Genomic DNA, 22568 nt, shown 5'->3' on the forward strand with positions numbered 1-22568 from the left:
ACACTTTCTTACCCCTACCTGGGAAAACTGCTATTTAATGCTCAGTTGGAGCAGATGACAATCTGGGTCTTCCCCAGATTGCCATTTGTTCTGATCTATCACTAAAGAGTAGGACATGGGTGGCGCAGTGGGTTAAAGCACAGAGCCTAGGACTTGCCGATCAGAAGGTTGGCGGTTCGAATCCCCACGATGGGGTGAGCTCCTGTTGCTCGGTCCCTGCTCCTGCCAACCTAGCAGTTCGAAAGCACGTCAAAGTGCAAGTAGATAAATAGATACCGCTCCGGTGGGAAGGTAAACGGCGTTTCTGTGTGCTGCTCTGGTTCTGTGTGCTGCTCTGGTTCGCCAGAAGCGGCTTAGTCATGCTGGCCACATGACCCAGAACCTGTACGCCGGCTCCCTCGGCCAATAAAGCGAGATGAGCACCGCAACCTCAGAGTCGGTCACGACTGGACCTAATGGCCAGGAGTCCCTTTACCTTTTATCACTAAAGAGTGGGTTTATGCTGGAAAAGGAGCAGGGCAAAGGGAAAACTTTGTTTTTCCTCCTCCTCCTCTACCACCACCTCGTCTTCCTCCTCACTTTATTTCAGCTATTGCCCCATAATGCAGATGGCAGGACTGAGGCAGAGCTAGAGTGGCTTGTTGAAGCCCACCTCGTAGTGAGATCACGGCGGAAGCAAGATTCAAAGGGAGAGCTCTCCGATTCATATAGCTGAGCCTCTGAATTGCAAGTCCGAACCAAAGCTCTCTGAAATGAACAATTTAAAAAGCAGCACAAGGTTAAACCTAGTCTCTGGGCAGGTCAAGCACAGAGATCACCCTGGTCTCATTGCCGGGCACTGCTGCTGCTGCTGCTGCCTCCTTGCCAAATTCACACTGCTTGGCTCACCTTGCAGAGAGAGCGTGGCATGACCGCACCACCATGCAGCTACCTCTCAGATCCTCACACATCAGGCTCCTGGAGCCCCAGGGGGATAGCATGCATGCGCTAGTTTGTATGGCATAATTACAGCCATTGTGATTTGCATGCCTCTTCCTTGTGTATAGAATCATAGAATTGTAGAGCTGGAAAGGGACTGTGAGAATCATCTAAGCCAACCCGCTGCAATGCAGGAATATGGAGCTGTCCCCACATGGGGATAGAACCTGCAGCAACCTTGGTATTATCAGTGCCACCCTCTAACCAACTGAGCTATCTAGGCACTGCATACACACACGCACACACAAATGTAAGAAGAGCCTGCTAGACCAGGCCAGTGGCCCATCTAATCCAGAATCCTGTTCTCACAATGGCCAGCCATCTGCTCTAAGGGAAAGCCTGCAAGGTGCCATAAGAAACTGCAGAGATAGTGCAAGATAGTGCGCACCCTGGAAATGATCTCTTTCAGCTTCTGCCTTCTGGAAGAAGGTACAGGGTTATAAAGTCTAGGACCAACCGCCTGAGAAACAGTTTCTATCCAAATGCAATTTTGGTTTTAAACGCAGTGTAGATGAGCGCACAACCCTAGAGTCTGTCAAGACTGGCCCGTACGGGCAGGGGTACCTTTACCTTTACCTAATGTAGTCTCTATGGGAGTATATTGTACAGTGGTACCTCAGGTTACATGCACTTCAGGTTACAGACTCCGCTAACCCAGAAATAGTGCTTCAGGTTAAGAACTTTGCTTCAGGATGAGAACAGAAATCGTGTGGCAGCAGGAGGCCCCATTAGCTAAAGTGGTGCTTCCAGTTAAGAACAGTTTCAGGTTAAGTACAGACCTCTGGAACGAATTAAGTACTTAACCTGAGATACCACTGTATTTAATTATGGGGTATCAGAGTTTTTAGGGGGCTAACCAGGCTGGGATAGCAGGCTTGTTGGTTTTTGAATGTCTGATGTAGATTTTTTTCAATTTTGTTGTTTTGTATGGGACAATGACAATAAAGATTATCATATCGTAAGCAGGGCCTGAGCGCAACAGCGCTGTTCCCAACACGTGAGCCCCAGCAACGGGCGTTCAGAGGCCACATTGCCTCTGGCACTGTAATGGGAACATAGTATGTGGGAAAGTCGTGCACACACAACGCCAGCTGAGCCAGTGCAGCCCGGCGGTCACGGCTGGATTAGTGGTGTGGCACTTCTCCGTGCCCGGTGGGTGGGTACCCCGCCAACGCAGGAAATTTCGACAGCTCTTTCCACCGCTGTTTGTCCCTCAGTTCCCCTTTGCTGTGGTGGGAATCCCCTGCCCTTCTGAAGGGCCTTTTTGCAACAGTCTCAGGAAGTGTGTCACCCTCCCACCCCACCAAGCCTCAACCGCTCAGGCCCAAACTCATGAAATTCAATGCTCTTTTAGGTTTAACATGCAATGCTTGTTTAGAGTTGTTTTTAAGTGCAGGCGCAAACACCTACATGTTGAATTTGGAGGAGCATTTAACCTCACAAGGCCTAGTCTGGGCCTGAGCAGCTGAGGTTTGCCTATCCGATAGGTTTCCACACCTGACCCTTTCAGGAAGAACATTCTTTTCTCAAGGCAGTTCACATGATGTATGAAAGCGCAACGTCAAATGGCAATCAATGCGTTTTTGAAAATGTTCCCCGTTGATAAAACTAGGAAGAAAACATTAAAAATGCAACCGCCTCACTATCAGATCCCTAGTCACAGGTAAAGTGATAACTGTTAAGGCCCATTTGGAAATATAAGGGCCTGTCTTACATGGATTTTTTTTATTCCACAGCCTCGCCATCTCAGACACCCACACCCTATGCACACAGAACATTTATGACACTTGAACAGAGAATCCTGGGATCTGTAGTTTACCCCTCTGAGGGTTATAGGAAACTATTGTTCCCAGGAGTGTTTGGGGGAGGCCATGTGCTTTTAATGTGCTTTTAATGTACATTAGGGATGCTGTGGGTTAAACCACAGAGCCTAGGACTTGCCGATCAGAAGGTCGGCGGTTCGAATCCCCACGACGGGGTGAGCTCCCATTGCTCGGTCCCTGCTCCTGCCAACCTAGCAGTTCAAAAGCACGTCAAAGTGCAAGTAGATAAATAGGTACACTCCAGCGGGAAGGTAAACGGCGTTTCCGTCTGCTGCTCTGGTTCGCCAGAAGCAGCTTAGTCATGCTGGCCACATGACCCAAAAGCTATAAGCCAGCTCCCTTGGCCAATAAAGCGAGATGAGCGCCGCAACCCCAGAGTCGGTCTCGACTGGACCTAATGGTCAGGGGTTCCTTTACCTTTACTTTTATGGTATAGATGTCATCACAGTACAGGTGGACTTATACAGATTTTGATGCTGGCCTCAAACTCAGGGAGGGTGGTGGTAATAGAGGATAGGGGTAGAGGGGCATGGCTGACTGCTAACAGAATCACAGCAGACATGGAGGGGAGTTTTAACCCTTCCCCCCCGCTGCAGTCCGGGGGGGGGGACACCTCATCTGAAGCTGCTGTTTGCTACACTGGGAGCAGGAGACAGAATCCAACTACTAGGACAGATGATAGCTTTCTTTTCCATTCAAACAGCACCTGCAGAAGAGGGTTTTTATTAGCCAGGATCACAGCAAGTGGAGGGAGGAAGAATTAAGTTATCAGTCCGGTTAATGACCAGCTCAGCCTCAGCCACTATTTGCATTTAAAAGCAATGCAGATTTGTATCTCCTTACCACAGAAAGAGGAATCTTGGTTGAAAGACACACACATCGCAAAAAAAAGACTCCAGAGATTTATATGAAATTCTTCATAGTATACTTTTCAGCCATTAAAGGACCCTGGCCCCAAGGGAGCTTTAGCAATAATAAAATATACATTGTCTATGCTTGGGAACTCCCTCCTGAGAGAAGCAAGCTCATCGCTCCCACCATCTCTTTAATGGCCTTTTTGTATATATATATATATATATATTAAAAAAGAACCCTTTCATTTTTGGGAAGGCATTTAGACTGCAAATGGCTAGGGTTCCTTTACTGACCTGATTCTAACATTCTCTTGTCTTTTCTTATGGTTCTTACTGCTTCTGGATTATGGCATTTCCTGCCTTCTGTTTTGGTTCTCTGGCTTGTAAAATTGCAAGCGATAAGTTAAAAAGGTTTAATTTATGGTTTCGTTTCTGTTAGCCACCTAACAGAGCTCTTGGTGATGAACGGCAAGATGTATAAATGTTTTACATACCTAAATAAAGTTCTTAGTATGGAAAATCGCTTGCAGATATGTGTATAGTAGGCAAAATTGCATACCAGAATGCGCACATAAGGACGAATGGGCACTAAAACGCGGACAGATATTTATGATATTTGGGGGGGGGTCACGATCTGATGCAGAAATGTGGCCAGCTGAATTTGAAATTAGAAAAAGGGGAAAGGAAAAGAAAGTTGACCTATTTGTCCTTACACTTCATGCATGTTCATTTGTTTGCCTCCTGTAGTGTTTTATGAACTCAATCCTGCAGTGTCTGAGCAACACCAAAGAGCTCCGAGATTACTGCTTGCAGAACCAGTACGTCCACGACCTGAACAACAAAAGCCGCATGCAGATGGCCCTCATGGCTGGTAAGGACTGTGACACTTCACACACAGGGCGAGCAGCCTTACACCAATTAGGCCCTTGGTCCGCTCGGCTCCATATTGTCAACACTGACTGGCAGCTGCGCTCTTCCTAGAGGTTTCAAACCAGGGTCTTTCACAGGGACAGATTTGACTTTAAGGGCCCCCCCGAGAAGGGTGGGTGGGTTCTTGAGGCAGAAGGAAATTCAGTGCTTCCTCCACAGCTGAGCAAAAGGAGAAGCAAGCCTCAAAACGATACAGAAATACAACAATAAGGAACTCTGATGAAACGCTAAATGGCTTTTCTGGGTTTCAGTTTTACCCTCTTCATTTTTCTGTCTCCTCTGCAGCAGCAGATAAACTCCAATCATGTGTGGTGGACTTGATGAGTCTCCTGAATGCATTTCCTGCCTACCCAGGAGTGCCAAAATGGGGGTGGACAGCCAGGCATCTGACGGGGGGGGGCATCTCTCACTAATGTGAGATCTCCATCTGAGACCCAGGAGAGCTGTTTCCAGCCAGAGTAGACAATAGTGAGCTCAGTGGACCAATAGTTGGACCTCTATTTATCTATGGGCTCCTCCCAGATGACCTATTCACTGGCCAGTCATCTTGATTTGCTTGCACAAAGCTTACACAGAGGTTAGACTATATCCTGACGTATTATGCATTCGCTCTAATTTGTTTTCAGGATTACGGGCGGTATATTGCAATGAGCCTTTGTCCCACATTCATCCTGATTTGTTTGTAGGGTTTTATGCATCTTCCCATGAGTCATTTGTTCATCTCGCACTTTCCCCTCTCACCTTCCAAACAGCAGTCTGATCCTTTTTTTGGATTGTGAATTCGTTAGACTAGAGAGAGAGAGAGAGAGAGAGAGAGACCATTTTAATCCACTTTAATTGTGCAAACCTAAATTTCCAGCGTGCACGTGATTCTCTTCCACGAAATAGTCCGGAGGCAGCCTAAATATAATCATTTATAATATATTGCATTTATATCCCAACCTTTTTCTCCAATGAGCTCCCTCCCCCTCGCTCTCCATTTAATCCCCACAACCATCCTGCGAGGTAGGCTGGGCTGAGAGAGGCAGCCCAAGGTCACCCAATCAAGTTCATGGTCAAGTGGGGATTTGAACCCTGCTCTCCCAGCCCTCTAACCACTACATCACACTGTCTCTCCATATCATTGCAACTCTAGTACTGCACAACTTGGGAACCACCTATCCATATTAGATGACCTCTTGGGTTTGTTTGTTTTTCCAATTCACCACCTGCCTCTGTTTCCACTCTCCCAGCTGGAATTGTCCATCCAATTTTGGCATAGGGAAATTGTTGTTGGCATAGTTGTTCAGAATAGACTTTAGGATTTTGTGAAATAGATTCCATGGCAAAGCCATTGCCCTTCTCTGACAAGCCTAACCTTCAAGTATTTTCTCTCTTTCTGCCCCCTACCTCCCCAATCGCCCTCTCCCCTCCACTGTCCAGAGTTTGCCAAGCTCATCCAGGCATTGTGGACGTCATCCCCCAATGAATCCGTGAGTCCTTCTGAATTCAAGACACAGATTCAAAGATACGCGCCCCGCTTTGTGGGTTACAAGTAAGAAATGTTACCACCTGCTCATTTTCCAGTGGGCAAAATTATTTGTTGGGTTGCAGGGGGTTGGCTAATTAGTGGTCTCCAGATGTAGCCCTCTGGTCCTTTTTATTGTGCATTCGTGATGCTTTGTGCATGCGATGGTATCAGGGTAGTTATACGTAATCCCACGTTCAATACTGTCTGCGCCTGCAAAAGGTTTTCGAGCGGCTATCCTGGTTCATTTTCAATTGGTGATTGTCCCATTACTTCTGGCTGAAATCCTGGGACCTACCACAAATGTTCCTACTTTTTATTGTGCTGTAGAGTAGGACCAGCCTTTCAAGTGGCAATAACGCACAAGCATTGGGGAAACCATTAAATAATAAAGCAGAATGATGTGCAGGCGTTCCAGTATAAATTGACCGCTAATGCAGTATTAATGTGTCAATGGCATGTTGCAGAATACACCTGCAAAAAAACCAAACCTCAGATATGCTTTTAGTTTGCGCCGAGCTTTGGGCTCCTTTATACCCACCCACCCAAAATAACCTGGTGCAGAGTCAGAGTAAGATTCATTTACCGTAGTAGGAATTGCTTCAATGCAGACATAGCTAGTATCAGCTGATGTGAAAGGCAGCGGGTGGGTGTTTGCAAGGTAGGATCACAACCTTAGGAACCATGGCATTTAACCCTGCCTGCACCATCCAGTTCTTCCTGAAAAAGTCCTCCATTTCCCCTGAATTTGGTCTCAGAAGCTGGCTAGGAAGCTGACTAGCCAAGTGGGAGTTAGGTTTCAGCTCTCATGATCCTGTCTGGAAGACCTTACCTGCATCTCTGATGGGGATTAGTTAACGCTTACCTTTCTCTTCTTTGCAGCCAGCAAGACGCACAGGAGTTCCTGCGGTTTCTCCTTGATGGGCTCCACAGCGAGGTGAATCGAGTGCTGGTGAGGCCCAAAGGCAACCAAGACAACCTAGACCATCTCACGTGAGTCGCAGTAGAGTGTGAAGGAACTGGGAAGAGCAGGCAGAGAAGGGGGGGTGTCATTGGATTGTGGGTGGCGCTGGCTCCTAAAATTAATTATATTATTAGGGAAAGTTGCTTGCAGAAATGTATATATTGATCAAAACTACCGTATATGCAAAAGGGATTTTAATAGAAAATAAAAGCTGCCAACTGATGTGGAAAATGTGGCTTCAGATTGGAAAAATGAGAAATTGTAACTAGGATATGATGCCTGGCTTGGCTTGGCTTTTTCTCCATCGCAATCCTTTTTTTCATTTTGTGCCTATTGGATAGTAAGCTTGAAGGCAGGGAATGTCTTATTATGGACACTTGTAAAGTGCTCTGGGAGCAGTTAGCTGTTTGTTTGTTTTTGCCAAAGAGCAGGATAAAAGTATACTTTAAGATACAGTGGTACCTCGGGTTACAGACGCTTCAGGTTACAGACTCCGCTAACCCAGAAATAGCACCTCGGCTTAAGAACTTCAGGATGAGAACAGAAATCGCGCGGCGGCAGGTTAAGAACAGTTTCATGTTAAGAATGGACCTCCAGAATGAATTAAGTTCTTAACCCGAGGTACCACTGTACACAGTTGCCCCCACACCTCCTAAATGTATATTTACACCAGTCCTGTAGGGTAGGGTAGGGTAGGGTGAGAGTGACTAGCCCAAGGTCGCCCCATGAGCTTTGGGGATTTAAGCTTCCCCAGTTGTAATCCAGAGCTCCACACACCCCTGCAGTCTCTCATGTGACTTCCCTTTGACCCTGGAAGAGCCTCAGATAGACTTTTTCTATCTCCTTTTTTGCAGCGATGATGAAAAGGGCAGGCAGATGTGGATGAAATACCTGGCAAGAGAAGACAGCCGGATTGGGGGTAAGTCTTTGCCAGGAGAGCAGGGCAGGGGGGAACCTGTGGCCCTCCAGCAGCCGCTCCCAGCATCTGAGGGGCCAAAAGGTTCGCCACCTGTGATTTAAAGTGCAGCCCGTGAGATTCCAGAGCCACCACAGGATGAACTGGGAGTTAGGAGAAGGCATCAGGATCCCAGATACAGGTGATGGTGATTTCAGCTCAGAGTTCTGAATGAGACAGGAGCCTTGTCCTGGCATTCCATGACTCAGCACATTCCCCACAGTGTCAAGCATTGCACTAACTCTGATTTCAGTTAACATTTTTAATTATTTTTAGATCTTACGCCACATCTCTGCACCATGCATTCAAAGCAGCGCCCTACCACTTTAAGCAGTCTTGGCTTCCCCAGAGAATCCTGGGAACTGTAGTTTTTTGAGGGTTCTGAGCATTGTTAGGAGGCCGCTAATCCGCTCGCAGAGCTATAATTTCCAGAGTTGCCCAGGGGGAGAGGTCGATGGTTAAACAATTCTGGGAACTGTAGCTCTCTGGGGCAGAAATTGGTCTCCTAACAACTCTCAGTGCCATTAGCGAATGGTGCTGCTTTAAATGTCTGGTGCAGATGTGGCCTTAGATAGCAGGCCACAGGAGGTGGCATGTAAGTAGCAGGGGGTGGAGAGTTAACCCTTCCACCTTCACTGCAGTCGATAAATTTACCTGCCCTTCTCGCATTCCAATGAAGCTGATCTTAGCCTAAGAGGAAAGCTTCATTTTGTGCCAATTTTTTAAAAAATGATCTCACAACCATCACCCTCACTCGCTTTCTCACACACACACATTTGCTATTTAAATGCTAAAAGTGAGATAGGTTAACTGTACTCAGCATCTAGTTTGTCCCTTAAGAGGCCCTTTCAAGTACAGTTTTGTGCAAAATTGAGCCTTGATGTGGTTATTTAAAATTTGCACACAGAGAACAAAGGCTGGCTTACGGTTTCATCTTGATCCGTAGTGATTTGGCTTAGTGGGGCTGTTTTATCAGAGCAGCTTGAGAAGGCCTTGGATTTCAAAGCTTGCATAGAAAGATAAGGTGACCTGATTCAGGCCCAGGAGTTGAGAAGGCTTTGATGGTCCATCATAGAGCCCAGAAGGCTTTCTGAGTCATTAAAGCTAATTGGGGAGGCTGGATCAAAACCTCAGCCGTTAAGAGGCATGTGGGAGAAGCCTCTCCCCAGGATGGCATCTGAAGTGCAAAGTGGAACCCCATAAATTTGGATTCCACCTGGCTAGAAAACCGCAGATTAGCTGCCAGGTGGATCCAAGATATGTTTCTGCCTGAGGCAAAGGACTAGATAGTGCCTCTGCCAGGCTGGCAGTTAAATCTTACTTTGGAACTGGCAACAGGACGTGGACCTCTACCGCTCCCAGAAGGCAGCAGGATAGCTTGGCAGGCAGGTGGGCAGAACAGGCCCTGTGACACACACAGCTCTCCCTACCCCTTTGCATCTGCCACCTGAGGCAATGGCCTCGCTCTGTCACATGACTAGCAAGATTCCACCCAGAGGCCAACACAGAATACCAGTCCTCTGCTGTGAGTAAGGCAGATGGGTTGGTAGAGATGCCAAGTGCCACGCAGAATGGGATTCTGGGACAGGTGTAGCATTCAGGCTACCAGTTGCCCAGTCTTATTTGGGAAAGAGGTTGAGTGTTTGGATAGCTTTCGCTGATTGGTCCAGCCAACAACGGTGAACCATCTCTCCCTTGCATGTCCCCGCTCTTCATTTTCCCCAACTTTTTGCCTCTTCAGATCTCTTTGTTGGGCAGCTCAAGAGTTCTCTGACGTGCAGTGAGTGTGGCTACTGCTCAACAGCCTTCGATCCCTTCTGGGACCTGTCACTACCCATTGCTAAGGTAACCATGTGCTGTCTATTACTTCCTGGCCACCTCGGTGCTGCTTTGTCTCCCGCACCCCCACCCTTCCCGATCCCCGGCATCCAGCTCTGGCAGAACGCTCTTAACTCCCACCTCTTTGGTGTGTCTTCCCTCTTTTTGCAGAAGAGCTACGGGGAGGTGAACTTGATTGACTGCATGTATCTCTTCACCAAGGAGGACATCCTAGACGGAGATGAGAAACCAGTAAGGGATATTCATGTGCCCTTTTCTTTTTTTGCATTTCTCCCAATATATGCATTTGCGCAAGCAGTTTACGTGGGTTTGTACATGATTTTCGCTAATATAAGCACCTTTGTACACAATTTTTGGTTGGACAACTGCATCACAAAAATTCAGAGGAATGAATTTTGAGCAGTAGCTGTGGGGGTTTTTTTGTGTTTTTAATTTACTGGCTAAGGAAGTGCAAATTTGGTAGGTTTTCTTTAGAAGGCAAACTGAATGAATCCTGCCACCCACTTCCTACTCCAAGCAAATCCAGCCAACATTTGCTGCTCTTTATCTCTCCCTTTCTCCTTAGCTCTTGGTGGCTGTTGGTGCCCCCAAACGTTGATAATATTTCCTAGTGGTGCTACTGCACTCCTGTGGACTGGAATGCAGGCAGCTGCCACCTCAAGGGGTAGGAGCCCTGGCCACCAGAAGGGAGAGGGAGAGGAGCTAGCCCAGCCTTATCTCTGTGACACAGCACTCTAATGATATCTTCCCACTAATCAGGATTCCCTTTATTTTCCAGACCTGCTGCCGCTGCAAAGCCAGAACAAAGTGCATGAAAAAATTCAGCATCCAGAGGTTCCCAAAGATTTTAGTGTTGCGTATCCTTTGCCTTCCCTGCGGCTGTGCCCTTATTCTAGAGAGCATATAGACAGCAAGTGAATCACAGGTGGGGGTGGGGGCAACTGTTGTGCAATAACATCACCCCGAGGTTTTGTATTGGGCATAGAATTCAGCATCTCAAGATCTCAGCTTTTAATGTTTTGATTTTAAATGTGCAAGATTCTAGCCCTCATGCTAGCCACAAACTATGAGCAAAGGAGTTTGAGCTGGGGTGGTGAAAAGGGGATGGAGTTCCAGTGCTGCTTCCTGTATCTTGAAATCCAGTTTGTTGGATGTGTCAAATGAGGGCACCCGGGTTTGAATGCCCAGTTGGCTGGGAGGCTTCTTGTGTGACCTTTGCAAGTCTCTCTCCAGCCCCTTAACCTACCTCTCAGGGTTGTTGTGAGAGGAAGCGAACCTTGTACACCACCCTGAGCAACTTGGAACAAGGGCAGGATAAAAATGTGCCATTAAATTTTTAAGCATTCAGAATAACAGGACTGGAATAAATTCAAAAATAAGCAAATGCACTTGATTGGAATAGGCAGTGTAGGTCACAGAATCCAGCTTTGTTAGAACTTTGATTTAAAATACAGTAAGGCATACGCACAGCCCTGATTATGGATGATGGAGTAGCCCATTTTCTGTGAGTAGCGGGTTGCCTCGGCAGAGAGCTTCCAGAGAGCCCAGACCCTTCGCTCCAACAATGAGAAACAGGTCGGACATGTTGCCCAATAGCCTCCTTTCTTTCCCATAATATATCTGTCCTGTTAGTTCGTCTGCTCTTCTTCCTTAACTTCCTATCCCAGACCTGAAGCGTTTCTCTGAAGCAAGGATGCGATCCAGCAAGCTCACCACGTTCGTTAATTTCCCACTCAAGGACTTGGACCTGAGGGAATTTGCATCCCAAAACTGCAGTGAGTGGTTTTTTGTTTTTTCCTTGCAGGAACTAGAATGGGTGGGAGGAGCCTGAGAGGGGCAAGGTGGGCACTGCAGGTGGGAAGGTTGCGTCAACAATAGGACTTCACATTATCAAGTGCAGCTAAATGGAACCTCCATATACAAGAGCAGTCCCATCCCCGAGTGCCAGATGCTGGAGACAAACCAACAAGATAGCCATCACCACCATGCCATGTGTGAAAGCATCCAAAGGCTTGGCAGCAGCTGTTCAAAGCAAAAGTGTGGACTAGATAGACTTTGGTCCATTCTAGCAAAGCAGTTCTTAGTCCTCTTGTATACACTATAAATCAAATCTTTATTGTTGTGCTCAATGAGTAGCATTTTCTGTGCACTATAAAATGAAACTAGTTTGAAACTGGTTTAACAGACTTGGCTCCCCACTAGCAGCAGATGAAATGGTGGGGCGATGGTGAATATTTAACTGCTGGGTCGTTGTTGCTTATTGGGAGGATAAAGGGCACTATAACAGAAAGATCAGTGCGGTGCAAATGCATCGGAAGAGCCAGTCCAGTACTCCTGCTGGTGCATTTGCAATTCTCTGGCCTCCCTGCCCCCTGACCCCTCTCCCTCCCAATAACAGCAGTAGCTCACCTGTCTGGAGGTCAGGTCATTGCCATCACCCCATAACACCATCCACTTCTGCTCCCTGCTGCCACGCAAAAGCATCTGGGCATTATAAATCCATGATGCTGTTGACTTTTTAAAATTTTGCTCAACTGCCCCAGTGCCACAACCCTGCCTAGAATCCCTTGAAGCCACGAGGATTGAACGGGTTTGCATCTGGTTTCAATAAGACTGGCAACATCTCATGCAAACACACAGAAACGCAAACACAGCTAGTTTGTCAAGCTATGCTACAGGCTTCCTGCAGCCACCTCTCATCCGTTCTGGATGTCCAGTTGAAAATGCAGGGGTGGCGAAGAGCTAACCCCCTACCAAACTTCTGCAAAAGTGAAATTTCGAGCCAGCACCAAAAGAATTTTGAGAGTAGCAAAAAGGAGGTGTTTGAATAAGACTATAGCAAAATTTCACCAGGGTTTGCCTATGTGATTCATGAAGTCCTGATGCCTGTGTTTCTTCCCCTTTTTACACATTGATAAGTAATGTGTAGAGCACAGAACATGAAAGTGACGCCGTGTGTGCCTGTTTTGTTCTCACCTTGCAGATCATGCTATTTACAACCTGTACGCCGTCTCCAATCACAGCGGGACCACAATGGGCGGTCACTACACAGCCTACTGCAAAAACCCTGTGTCCGGAGAGTGGCATGCCTTCAATGACTCACGGTATGTCTAGGACTTCTCTATTGGAAGGGGGCTGCAGCTTTCACATGGGGGACTGCAGGAGATTAGTAGCGCCTGTATCTCAAATCTTAGGTTCTACAAATGCTAGAAACATTCTCTTTTAAAAAAAGAAAAGAAAACTGGGAATTATGGTTCTCCCTTGCCCCCACCACCAGTGGACATCCATGCTTAGTGGTAGAGCATATGCTTCTTATGCACGCATGCGCAATCTCCAGAAAACCAGAAGTGGCATGAAAGGGGGCATGAAAAGGAGCACAAAAATAGCAAAAAAAGGTGCAAAAGTAGCATCTAGCAATCCTACAAACCTTTGCAAGTGAAATCCCAGGAGCCTTTGTGCCAACCTTTGAGGCCTCTGGAGAAGCAATTGTGGTGGAGTTTGGTGGGCAGATGTTTTTGTTTTTTAAAGGGTTTTCCAAGGGTTTCCAGAGGTTTAGGGGGCATTTGCAGGCTTTCTCAATGGTGTTCCCAATTTTTGCGATTTCACTTAAGCATGTGGTGCCTTGGAACGTAATCCCCGCATAAACGGGGAGTTGCCCATACTGGAAAACAAGATACTGGACTCGATGTTCCTTGGTCTAGCAGATCCCTCCTTTACGTTCTATTATTATATACATTCCCTGGGGTCCCACCCCAGTGCCAGACCTCAGCCCCCTAACTGCTTTCTCCTCTTTCCCCCTGCAGCGTGACACCGCTCTCCTCAAGCCACGTCCGGAGCAGCGACGCCTACCTGCTTTTCTACGAGCTGGCCAGCCCGTCTTCGCGCATGTAGCTTCCACATGCCCTCCCCCCACCACAAACCCTTGAGGAAACAAGGAAGAGAGCCGAGCACCAGCTCTCTGATGCAAAAAAAGAAAAGGAAAAAAGGAGGGAGGGACAGAACCCAGGACAATGGTGACTCCAGGGATTTTTTTAAGCCGGGGTGTTTTTTTGTTTTTTTTTCTTAAAAAAAAACCCAAAACCAAACAAAAAAGGGGGAGAAAGAAAGTCCTAATAAAGCATTGACTAAAGCTGCCGACTTTTACGGAAAGGCCTTTCTCCTGCTCCGGGGCTGTCATCGAAGAGTAGCGTGCCCTTCAGCCTCACGGACGCCGGGGAGAGAACGCCGGAAACGGAGGGCCAGGGGGCGACCCACAGCTCCATCACTCCCCTAGTGTTGTCAGGGGTGGTTTTTAACGTTTTCCTTTTTTCCCTCTCTTCCTGCCTCTCTATCTCCCTTTCCCGTGTGTGTGATTCTCTCTTTTATTTCCACCTTTCCCCGCTTTAATAATAAACCGTGAACAGCAGCTCTTGATGGGGCAGAAATCTGTCTGTCCCGTTTTATCCACACAACCCCCCACGGCTTGCACCCCCTTCGCCGGGTTCAAAAGTGTGATGAGAAGGGATCTCGAGCGCTGGACCTGGGCAACGGAAGGAGGTACCCCTGTTTTCTCTCCTCCCCGTGAAACGGCGCCACCCGGAGACGGGCATTGCACCTCGGGGAACTGTTTAATTGCACTACGGTTATGGAACCCAGCCTTGGCGTTTCTGCACCCACCCGCCTCCCAGCACCGTATTGTCTACCCTGTTGGAGATGTGAGGCAAAGGAGGCCGTTCTTCCAAAGCTGTGAACAAAATGACTGGTTAACCACTTGAGATGCCTGCTGCCTGGGACTGTGCGCTCATGCCACGCAAGCTCACCGCAGAGGGCAGCTCTGCAGCTCATCGCAAGCCCACACGGAGCACGGGAGTTGGTTTCCTGCTGCAACCAAGGACCTCGAGTGACTCTTCCTTCGCTCCCAGCTCTCGTTTGGAGAGACGCTTCTTGCTTCCGTTTTTGTTTTATTTTGAAACGAGCTTTCTTTTCTTCCTAATAAAACCCAGGGGCACTTCCGGCTGGATTTGACGGGCTCCAGCAAAGGGCGATGGGTGGTAGATTCCTGCCTATCTCTTCTCACAACAGTGCCTTAAAACCTTCCGGGTGAAACGTGAGGTGTTTTTATGTGGACAAAAGACAAACGCCCTTTCCGAAGGAGCGTGAGGTGTAATGCTTTCTTTGCAGTTCCCCTCCACAAAACGCCCACATGCAAACACACACGCGTATCCCTCTCTCCTGTCCTGGGTCAGAGTGAGGCCTGTTCAGAAATGCTTTGGGAAGTTAGTGCTGAGTTTCCAGGAACGCGGTTGCTTAAGTTTTTTTTGGTTTTTTCCGAGGTAACAAGCCCCCGGCACAGGCTGCGTGAGGGCAGCAGCTTCTCCTGCCAGCAATGTGTTTCTCACAAGGAGGCAAAGGAATGGATAACAGCCTTTGGTCAGCCGACAGATGTTAATAACCTTATTTAAACTTTTATTTATTATCTCCTCACACACTCTTTCTCCCACATGCACACACACATGCACAGGTGTTTCAACCCATGTTCAAAATATGAGAGGAACCCAAAGGGGCCCTTTTAACAGCTTCACGAGAGGCAGAAATTCAGTGGGGTGTGCTCTTTGTTGTGTCTGAGTGTTGGACCTGCACTTTATTTTTAGTTTCTCCTATCATGAAGCCTTTAGAGGCAACAAATCTTGGTCAGGAAAGTAAGGAGGCAACCTAACACCCCACCCCACAATACTGAATCAGGCAGAGTATTAGATGCCTAACCAGGCATACCAAATGAAATTATTGGCCATGCCAAACCACAAATGGCTTGTAGCATTGAAAATCCCTTTACCCTTCCTTTTTCCTGTGAAGTCCTCCCTCAGAATCGCACACAGTCACACCCCACATAACATTCAAAGGGAAGCTCCTTTTTTAATTTCTTTTTTTTAAAAAAACCTCGTAGCAATTTTCACTCCATTTCAAGATGGCTGACGCTAAGGCCCCAAAGTGGGGAGGGGGCTGGATGGGCAATGCAAGATGTAAATGGTTCGTGTGAGGAGGACTTTCTTGTTGTTTTGTGTGTGCTTTTCCCCCCCAGTTTGACTTAATGGCTTGTTTACTGTGTAAGCAATGATAGGGGAGGGACTTCCTGTGACTCATAAGGGAGACTTGTACAGAAATAAAAATTGTAGCTTGATGAACACTTCCGTGGATTCTTTATGTTTGTGTACGCGTGGGTGACTCGGGGTGGACGAATCTTGCATCCATGTTCTTCCTGCCTTAGCTTCAGTTCTCCACAATTCATCAGATATTTTTTTAAGAAATCCACATGTAACTCCATCAGCATTTAAGTGCACATTTCTCCATATACAGTGGTACCTCGGGTTAAGTACTTAATTCGTTCCGGAGGTCCGTTCTTAACCTGGAACTGTTCTTAACCTGAAGCACCACTTTAGCTAATGGGGCCTCTTGCTGCTGCCGCGCAGCCAGAGCACGATTTCTGTTCTCATCCTGAAGCAAAGTTCTTAAGCCGAGGTACTATTTCTGGGTTAGCGGAGTCTGTAACCTGAAGCGTATGTAACCTGAAGCGTATGTAACCTGAGGTACCACTGTATATATATATTTTAAATGCAGTTTGGAGTTCATACACAAGCAAATTTGACTCATTTTCCAAGTAAGGCTGGTAGAACGCATGGCTCAAAGACAATTTGTAGCCTGAGACAGAGAATCCAAATTACACCTCCCCCCCACCCCAGTGTTGATAAAAAATATAGTAAGGTGACTGTAATACTATAATAGCTCTCTAAACATGTCACCTAACTGTAAGGTAAACACATGGGGGAGGCAGTGCGAGGGGAGCCTCTTGTGTAGCGAGATGTGGATGCTACACTGGAGTGCAGAGCTAGCACAATCATCCACAGAGTCCTGGGCTCACATGTTTATGGCACACAGAAAAGGCCAAAAATAAATAAATGAGGTCCAAGTTTAGCCTGAAATCTGACCTCCGACGTGGGCTGTCTTGCCTTTCCTTGGGCCAGACCTAGTGGCAGTGACCCAGCTGGAGGCTGTATTGAAGCGGCTGCCAACATTTTAAGGCCCATAGACGCAGTGCCCTAGGTGCCACCCTCGTCTGGTCACTTCTCCCTCCCCCTGGTCAGGTCCCTGTTCTCCTAACAGACAAAAAGAGAAATTGTGCATGTACACTTTTTGATTTTTCAGGGGATCTGGGTAAAACTTGGATCCAGCAAAATAAGTCTTGAGCCTCGAAGAGCACATAGATTGGCAAGCGGGAAAGAGCTTCTAACTTCCTCCTTTTTTAGTGGAGAAAAAAGTTAACTACCCTCAACACCTGAGAGGGCAGTGTGTGGGGGTGCCAAGGGAAGACTTTGAGGGTGCCACAGCTTCCACGGTCACCACATTGGTGACGCCCTATTGTATCGTCTTTGCTAAATGTAGCTTGGCTTACTTCCACAAGCCACCATGAGCTTTCCTGCAGTGCAGTGCAGCTGATCTCTTTCAGTGGCGCACTTTACCGCTTTCCATGTTATGAAAGATCCCCAAGGCTGCCTCTAAGGCCGCGGGGGGAATGTGCCACAAGGCTTCCGAGTAATCCCTCAAAAAACACACTTCTCTGGCTGCCGAAGCCTACAAGAGGCCCAAGTCCCTCGCTGCCTCCCCAGCAACCCGGCGCTCAAACAATGCCCCCTTTCTCCTCTGCTTTAGTAACAGGGTAAAGAGATTTTGCGCTAAGAGTGTCCTGGAATGTACACGACTTAGCAATGGGCCTAGAGACTCCACAAAAGCCGGCTGTAATGTTGCCGTTATTGGGGAGAGTATGGGAGAGACGCAAGAGATATCTGCAAGTCCACTCTTGCTTCCGATAGACAAATTTAGGTGGCAAAAATCAAGTTATCATTGCTGCTAAGGAACTGGAAGTCCATCTTCTACAAGTCACCCAGAGATCTTCCAGCAGATCCTGATCTTCCTTCTGTCTATTCCTGTGATAGAGGATAGACATCTCCGGGGGGGGAGTGTGCTGGGAATGAGCACTGCATGCTCAGAGTGGTTGCTCTCTGGCTTTGCTGTTTTGGAAAGGACTTTGCAGAGGTCACTGCAGGGCAGGACGCCAAGGAGTAAGACAGTGGCGGAGGGAATAAAAGTGGAGACTTCTGAACAGCAAGAGAAAGAAGCCAGTGCTCAGTCCTTTCTGCTGGCACTCAGCAGACAGCTGCTTCAATAACTGTGCTTGTGTCTTGCACCCGTAATGTACATGGCAAGATGCAACTGCTTCTGGAACAGAGCACAACCGCTGCCACTTTTAACACAGCTGCTGTTTTGGAAAGCGAGAGAGTCTGCTTTTGGGTAGTGACCCTTTCAGACTCTCGCTGTTCAGTTCCAGGCTGCCTTGGACAGAGAGAAAGAGTTTGGCAATCCTGTGCCTTTAAAACTGAAGTTGTCCATGCCAGGGCCTCTGACCTCGTCCTCCTCAGCTGAGTTGGATTAAGAAGTGGGGGGGGGGGGGAGGTTGGTGACTTTAATTCTTGTAAATTCTTTCACTTCCCAGGAGCTGGCAGGCCTCTTGTCCCATGAGCCTGCCTGCCAGGAAGCCAATGGTCTTTGCTGGTGGTGGAGGCTACGACAAGCGCCGTTGGTTCAAGTTCCCCGTCAGGCTCTCTGTGTTAGAAAAACCAAGCCTTCGGCACAGTCCCCACTGTGGTCCTGGAAGGGAGCCCTTGCCACTGTCCTCTCCTTGCCAATGTGGTGAATATCAGAAGGCCAAAATAAGGGGAACTGCTGTGCAGCCACAAACCGGATGCCGCAAGAGGTCGGGGGATGCAGCAGCCTAGGACGGGCAGGGATCCTGTCCACATTCCCCACGCCTTCTCCCACAACCATGAAGGACTACACAGAGGTCATCTTCCAGCCGGAAGCGCTGGATCAGAGCAAGGTATGTACAAAGGGAGGGCAGGGCATCACTGTTATGGGAACTGCCAATGACACCGATAGCTCTTATTTACCAAGGACATCACCCATATATATATAATTTTTTGCCACCCATCCGACTAGGGTGCCCCAGCTACTCTGGGCAACAATATATTAAAACACACAAACTCTCAAACATTAAAAACCTCCCTGCCTTCAGAGGTCTTCTAAGAGTTGTATAGTTCTTTATCTCCTCGACATCTGATGCAAGGGCGTTCAACAGGGTGGGTGCCACTACCGAGAAGGCCCTCTACCTGGTTTCCTGTAACTTCACTTTTCGCAACATGGGGACTACCAGAAGGCCCTCGGAGCTGGATCTCAGTGTCCAGGCTGAATGATAGGGGCAGAGATGCTCCCTCAAGTATACAGAGTTGGTCTCTATGCCTAGTAAAAAAAACCCACTATATATTTCTGTGTTCTTGTTCTTGCAATTCACGAAGAACATGCTTTTGCTAGTGCGTGAGTTGTTGAAGCTGCCTTGATTCCCGCTTTCAGTTCCCCCTCCTCCCCACTACCTGGGTCTCTAAAAGAGTACACACATGAGCACGAAGGCATTGTGTAGTGCAAGAGGTGAAGTGTTGCACACTGGTGTTTGTGAGGTCCATTTTGAAAATGTAGATCATGGCTCCTGAATGGACTATGGAGTTGGAACAGATGACCTCCAGGATCTTTTCAAACTCTAAAATTCTATTTTTATTTTCTAGATGTTTCGATCAAAAGCAAATCCCCTTTGTGCTTTTGAATCTGTGCAAGATGTAGATGAATCAAGTGTATTTTTAATTATCAGTATCAGGCTTGGCAAACTCTTGCTTGTTAGAGGGTGTGTGTGTGTTTCTCTAACACAGGGATAACCAACACGATGGCTGCAGATATTGTTGCATGACATCTCCCATTACCCCAATCAATGGCCCTGCTGGCTGTACTGATGGAAATGGAGGTCCAACAATATCTGGAGGGCACCACATTGGCTAACCCTGCAGATGTGAAACATGAATGTGGGAAGTGGTGGGAAAAGATACATGTTAAATGTGTATTTCCCAGCTGAAGTAACACATCTGACCATCTAAAGCAGGGTTTCCCAAACCTGGTTCTCCAGCTGTTGCTGGACTACAACTCCTATCATCCCTAGCTAGCAGGACCAGTGGCCAGGGATGATGGGAATTGTAGTCCAAAAACAGCTGGAGATCCAAGTTTGGGGAACTCTGATCTAAAGAGTGAGGGGCATGAGACCAGTAAGTCCAGGGTACAAAATGGTCTAGCTGCAGGTGAATTGGGAAGTTAACAAGTACATCCCTATTTACGTCTGTGAAATATTAGAGGAAATAGGTTAAAGATATTTGGAAGACTGTGCACCACTTGCTGGGAAATAATAGTAGGAAGTGGACTCTGCTTTCCCACTCAGTCTTCCCACACTGGGCTTCCCAGAAATATCTGGTTGGACATTCCAGAAAACAGGATTTTGGACTAGACAGGCCATTGGTCTAGTCCAACAGGGACTCCTATGCTCTTATGACTCACCTTAACAGCTTGGGATCAGTTTACTTGAACACTTCGATCTGCGTAACTGGTTCTGTTACAGGTGCCTTGTAATGCTCATTCTGCATTGGTTAAGAAATCAGTCTTCTATTGGGGCAGCGCCCACACTTTGGAACTCCCTGCCTATTGACATCAGGCACGAGCCTTCATTGTATGCCTTTGGGAACCTACTAAAACCATTTTTTGTCTAAGCAAGCCTGTCCAGATGCACAGAATGTTGGCACATGCTTTAATAGCTCATAACTTGATTTTAATTATTGTTTGGATATTTTAAGTGGTTGTTTTTGACTTCTTTTTCTGATAATTTTAGTGTTTTTTCGTAAACTGCTTTGAGGATTGGTTACAATCAAGCAGTATATAAATATTGTGAATTAATTAACAAATAAATTTCCTAATTATGCATTCTCAGGAGTTGGGGGTAGGCAATTTAAAGGGAGTTTAAAGTCTTTTGGAATTCAGTGGGATCATAACAATTTATTGGAGCGAGGACATTACTCATTGCATTATACCTAGGGATAGGGATTAATTCGATTCAGTTTTCATTTAAAGCAAACCTGCCTAATACACAACTGAAACATAGTCCGCCTTAGAAATTTGTACTTCTCCGAATTTTGCAGTGCAGTTCTCCAGCCAAGTAATGCATACAAAAAGACATATATTGGAGTAAAGTGTGCATAGAAATGCATATATTTATGAAATTAAGATACAAAAATGCATTGTGTTAAGATTGTTCTGCATAAATGTGTATATTAAGCAAAATTGCATGCAAAAATTTGTATATAAGAAGAAATTTGCCCTGAAATGCTGATTACCTTTCATAAGGATATATATATATATATATATATATATATATATATATATGGGACGCGGGTGGCGCTGTGGGTTAAACCACAGAGCCTAGGACTTGCCGATCAGAAGGTCGGCAGTTCGAATCCCCATGACAGGGTGAGCTCCTGTTGCTCGGTCCCTGCTCCTGCCAACCTAGCAGTTCGAAAGCACATCAAAGTACAAGTAGATAAATAGGTACCGATCTGGCAGGAAGGTAAATGGCATTTCCGTGCGCTGCCCTGGTTCACCAGAAGCGGCTTAGTCATGCTGGCCACATGACCCGGAAGCTGTATGCCGGCTCCCTCGGCCTATAGAGCGAGATGAGCGCCGTAACCCCAGAGTCGGTCACGACTGGACCTAATTGTCAGGGGTCCCTTTACCTTTTATATATATATAAAATAATGGCAACTGATGTGGAAATGTGAAGAGCTGAATTTAAGATTGGATGAGAAACCAAAATAAGATTAAATTGACAGACTCACCCATTCATATTATGCACACAAGTAGGCTGGTGCACACACTAGCATATTCCAGACTAGCATAGCTCCTAAAGGTGGACTGGAAAGAGCCTAGTTTATATCTCAGTTCATGGTTTCCAGCCTCAGCCCCGCACCCCGACCTGTGACATGATTGTAGCAACACTGGCCCTCCTTGCAAAGCGGTTGTAAGGACCACTGAGATCATGGAGGTTTAGTTCTTTGAACAACTCAGAAATCTGACATACAAGTGCTGTTACTGGTTGGAGGGGATTGTGCCTGTGGATATAGCTGATATAGCAATATTATTATTCCTTATGGGCTCGGCTTATGTAAAAGCGCTTGCTTGCTCTCATTCTGATTCCCCAAAATAAACCCAATTATCACATTGTGAAAGTATGCAGGAAGGGATCCAGTGCGTTCCTTCCCTGATGAAAGCCACAATCCCTCGGTTTGAAGTACATCTGCTAGCAAAGAAGAGCAAGTGAGATAGAGGTGTAGTTTAGCATCAACACACTCCAACTGTACAGTGGTACCTCGGGTTAAGTACTTAATTCGTTCCGGAGGGCCGTTCTTAACCTGAAACTGTTCTTAACCTGAAGCACCACTTTAGCTAATGGGGCTTCCTGCTGCTGCTGCTGCTGCTGCTGTGCCGCCAGAGCACGATTTCTGTTCACATCCTGAAGCAAAGTTTTTAACCCGAGGTACTATTTCTGGGTTAGTGGAGTCTGTAACCTGAAGCATATGTAACCTGAAGCGTATGTAACCCAAGGTACCACTGTATTCTATTCGCAAGGCCAGACTGGCTTGCTTTGTAACCAGAGATTCCAAACTTCGGGAGGGAAATTCTGAGCTATATTTTGGTTTTGCATCAGACACGGAAAAATGTTCAGAGCCACATTTTTGTTTAAGTATTTACAGCTGCTTTACTCTTA

The 22568-nt window shown here is 47.0% G+C and overlaps 2 protein-coding genes across 10 annotated transcripts in view; both read left to right on the forward strand.

Moving 5' to 3' along the window:
* The window catches only part of USP2 (ubiquitin specific peptidase 2), a 77312-nt gene extending 61299 nt beyond the window's left edge, over window positions 1-16013 (forward strand). For all 7 annotated transcript variants that reach the window (XM_080983526.1, XM_080983527.1, XM_080983528.1 and 4 more), the window contains 10 exons: window positions 4403-4526; window positions 6008-6119; window positions 6975-7085; window positions 7911-7975; window positions 9753-9856; window positions 10001-10081; window positions 10629-10707; window positions 11518-11625; window positions 12834-12954; window positions 13654-16013. In XM_080983526.1, coding sequence (XP_080839652.1) covers window positions 4403-4526; window positions 6008-6119; window positions 6975-7085; window positions 7911-7975; window positions 9753-9856; window positions 10001-10081; window positions 10629-10707; window positions 11518-11625; window positions 12834-12954; window positions 13654-13741 — 993 coding nt within the window. In that variant the 3' untranslated portion in view covers window positions 13742-16013. The remainder of the gene's footprint in view (window positions 1-4402; window positions 4527-6007; window positions 6120-6974; window positions 7086-7910; window positions 7976-9752; window positions 9857-10000; window positions 10082-10628; window positions 10708-11517; window positions 11626-12833; window positions 12955-13653) is intronic.
* A 2147-nt stretch (window positions 16014-18160) lies between these two features.
* Window positions 18161-22568, forward strand: part of MFRP (membrane frizzled-related protein) — a 32287-nt gene continuing 27879 nt past the window's right edge. The window contains exon 1 of one of the 3 annotated variants that reach the window (XM_080983508.1): window positions 18161-18758. In XM_080983508.1, the coding sequence (XP_080839634.1) occupies window positions 18644-18758 (115 nt within the window). In that variant the 5' untranslated portion in view covers window positions 18161-18643. The remainder of the gene's footprint in view (window positions 18759-22568) is intronic. The other 2 variants (XM_080983506.1, XM_080983507.1) reach the window with 2 other exon arrangements.

Source organism: Podarcis pityusensis (assembly GCF_964106645.2).
Source record: "Podarcis pityusensis genome assembly, chromosome: 15".
In the NCBI taxonomy this organism is placed as follows: Eukaryota; Metazoa; Chordata; class Lepidosauria; order Squamata; family Lacertidae; genus Podarcis; species Podarcis pityusensis.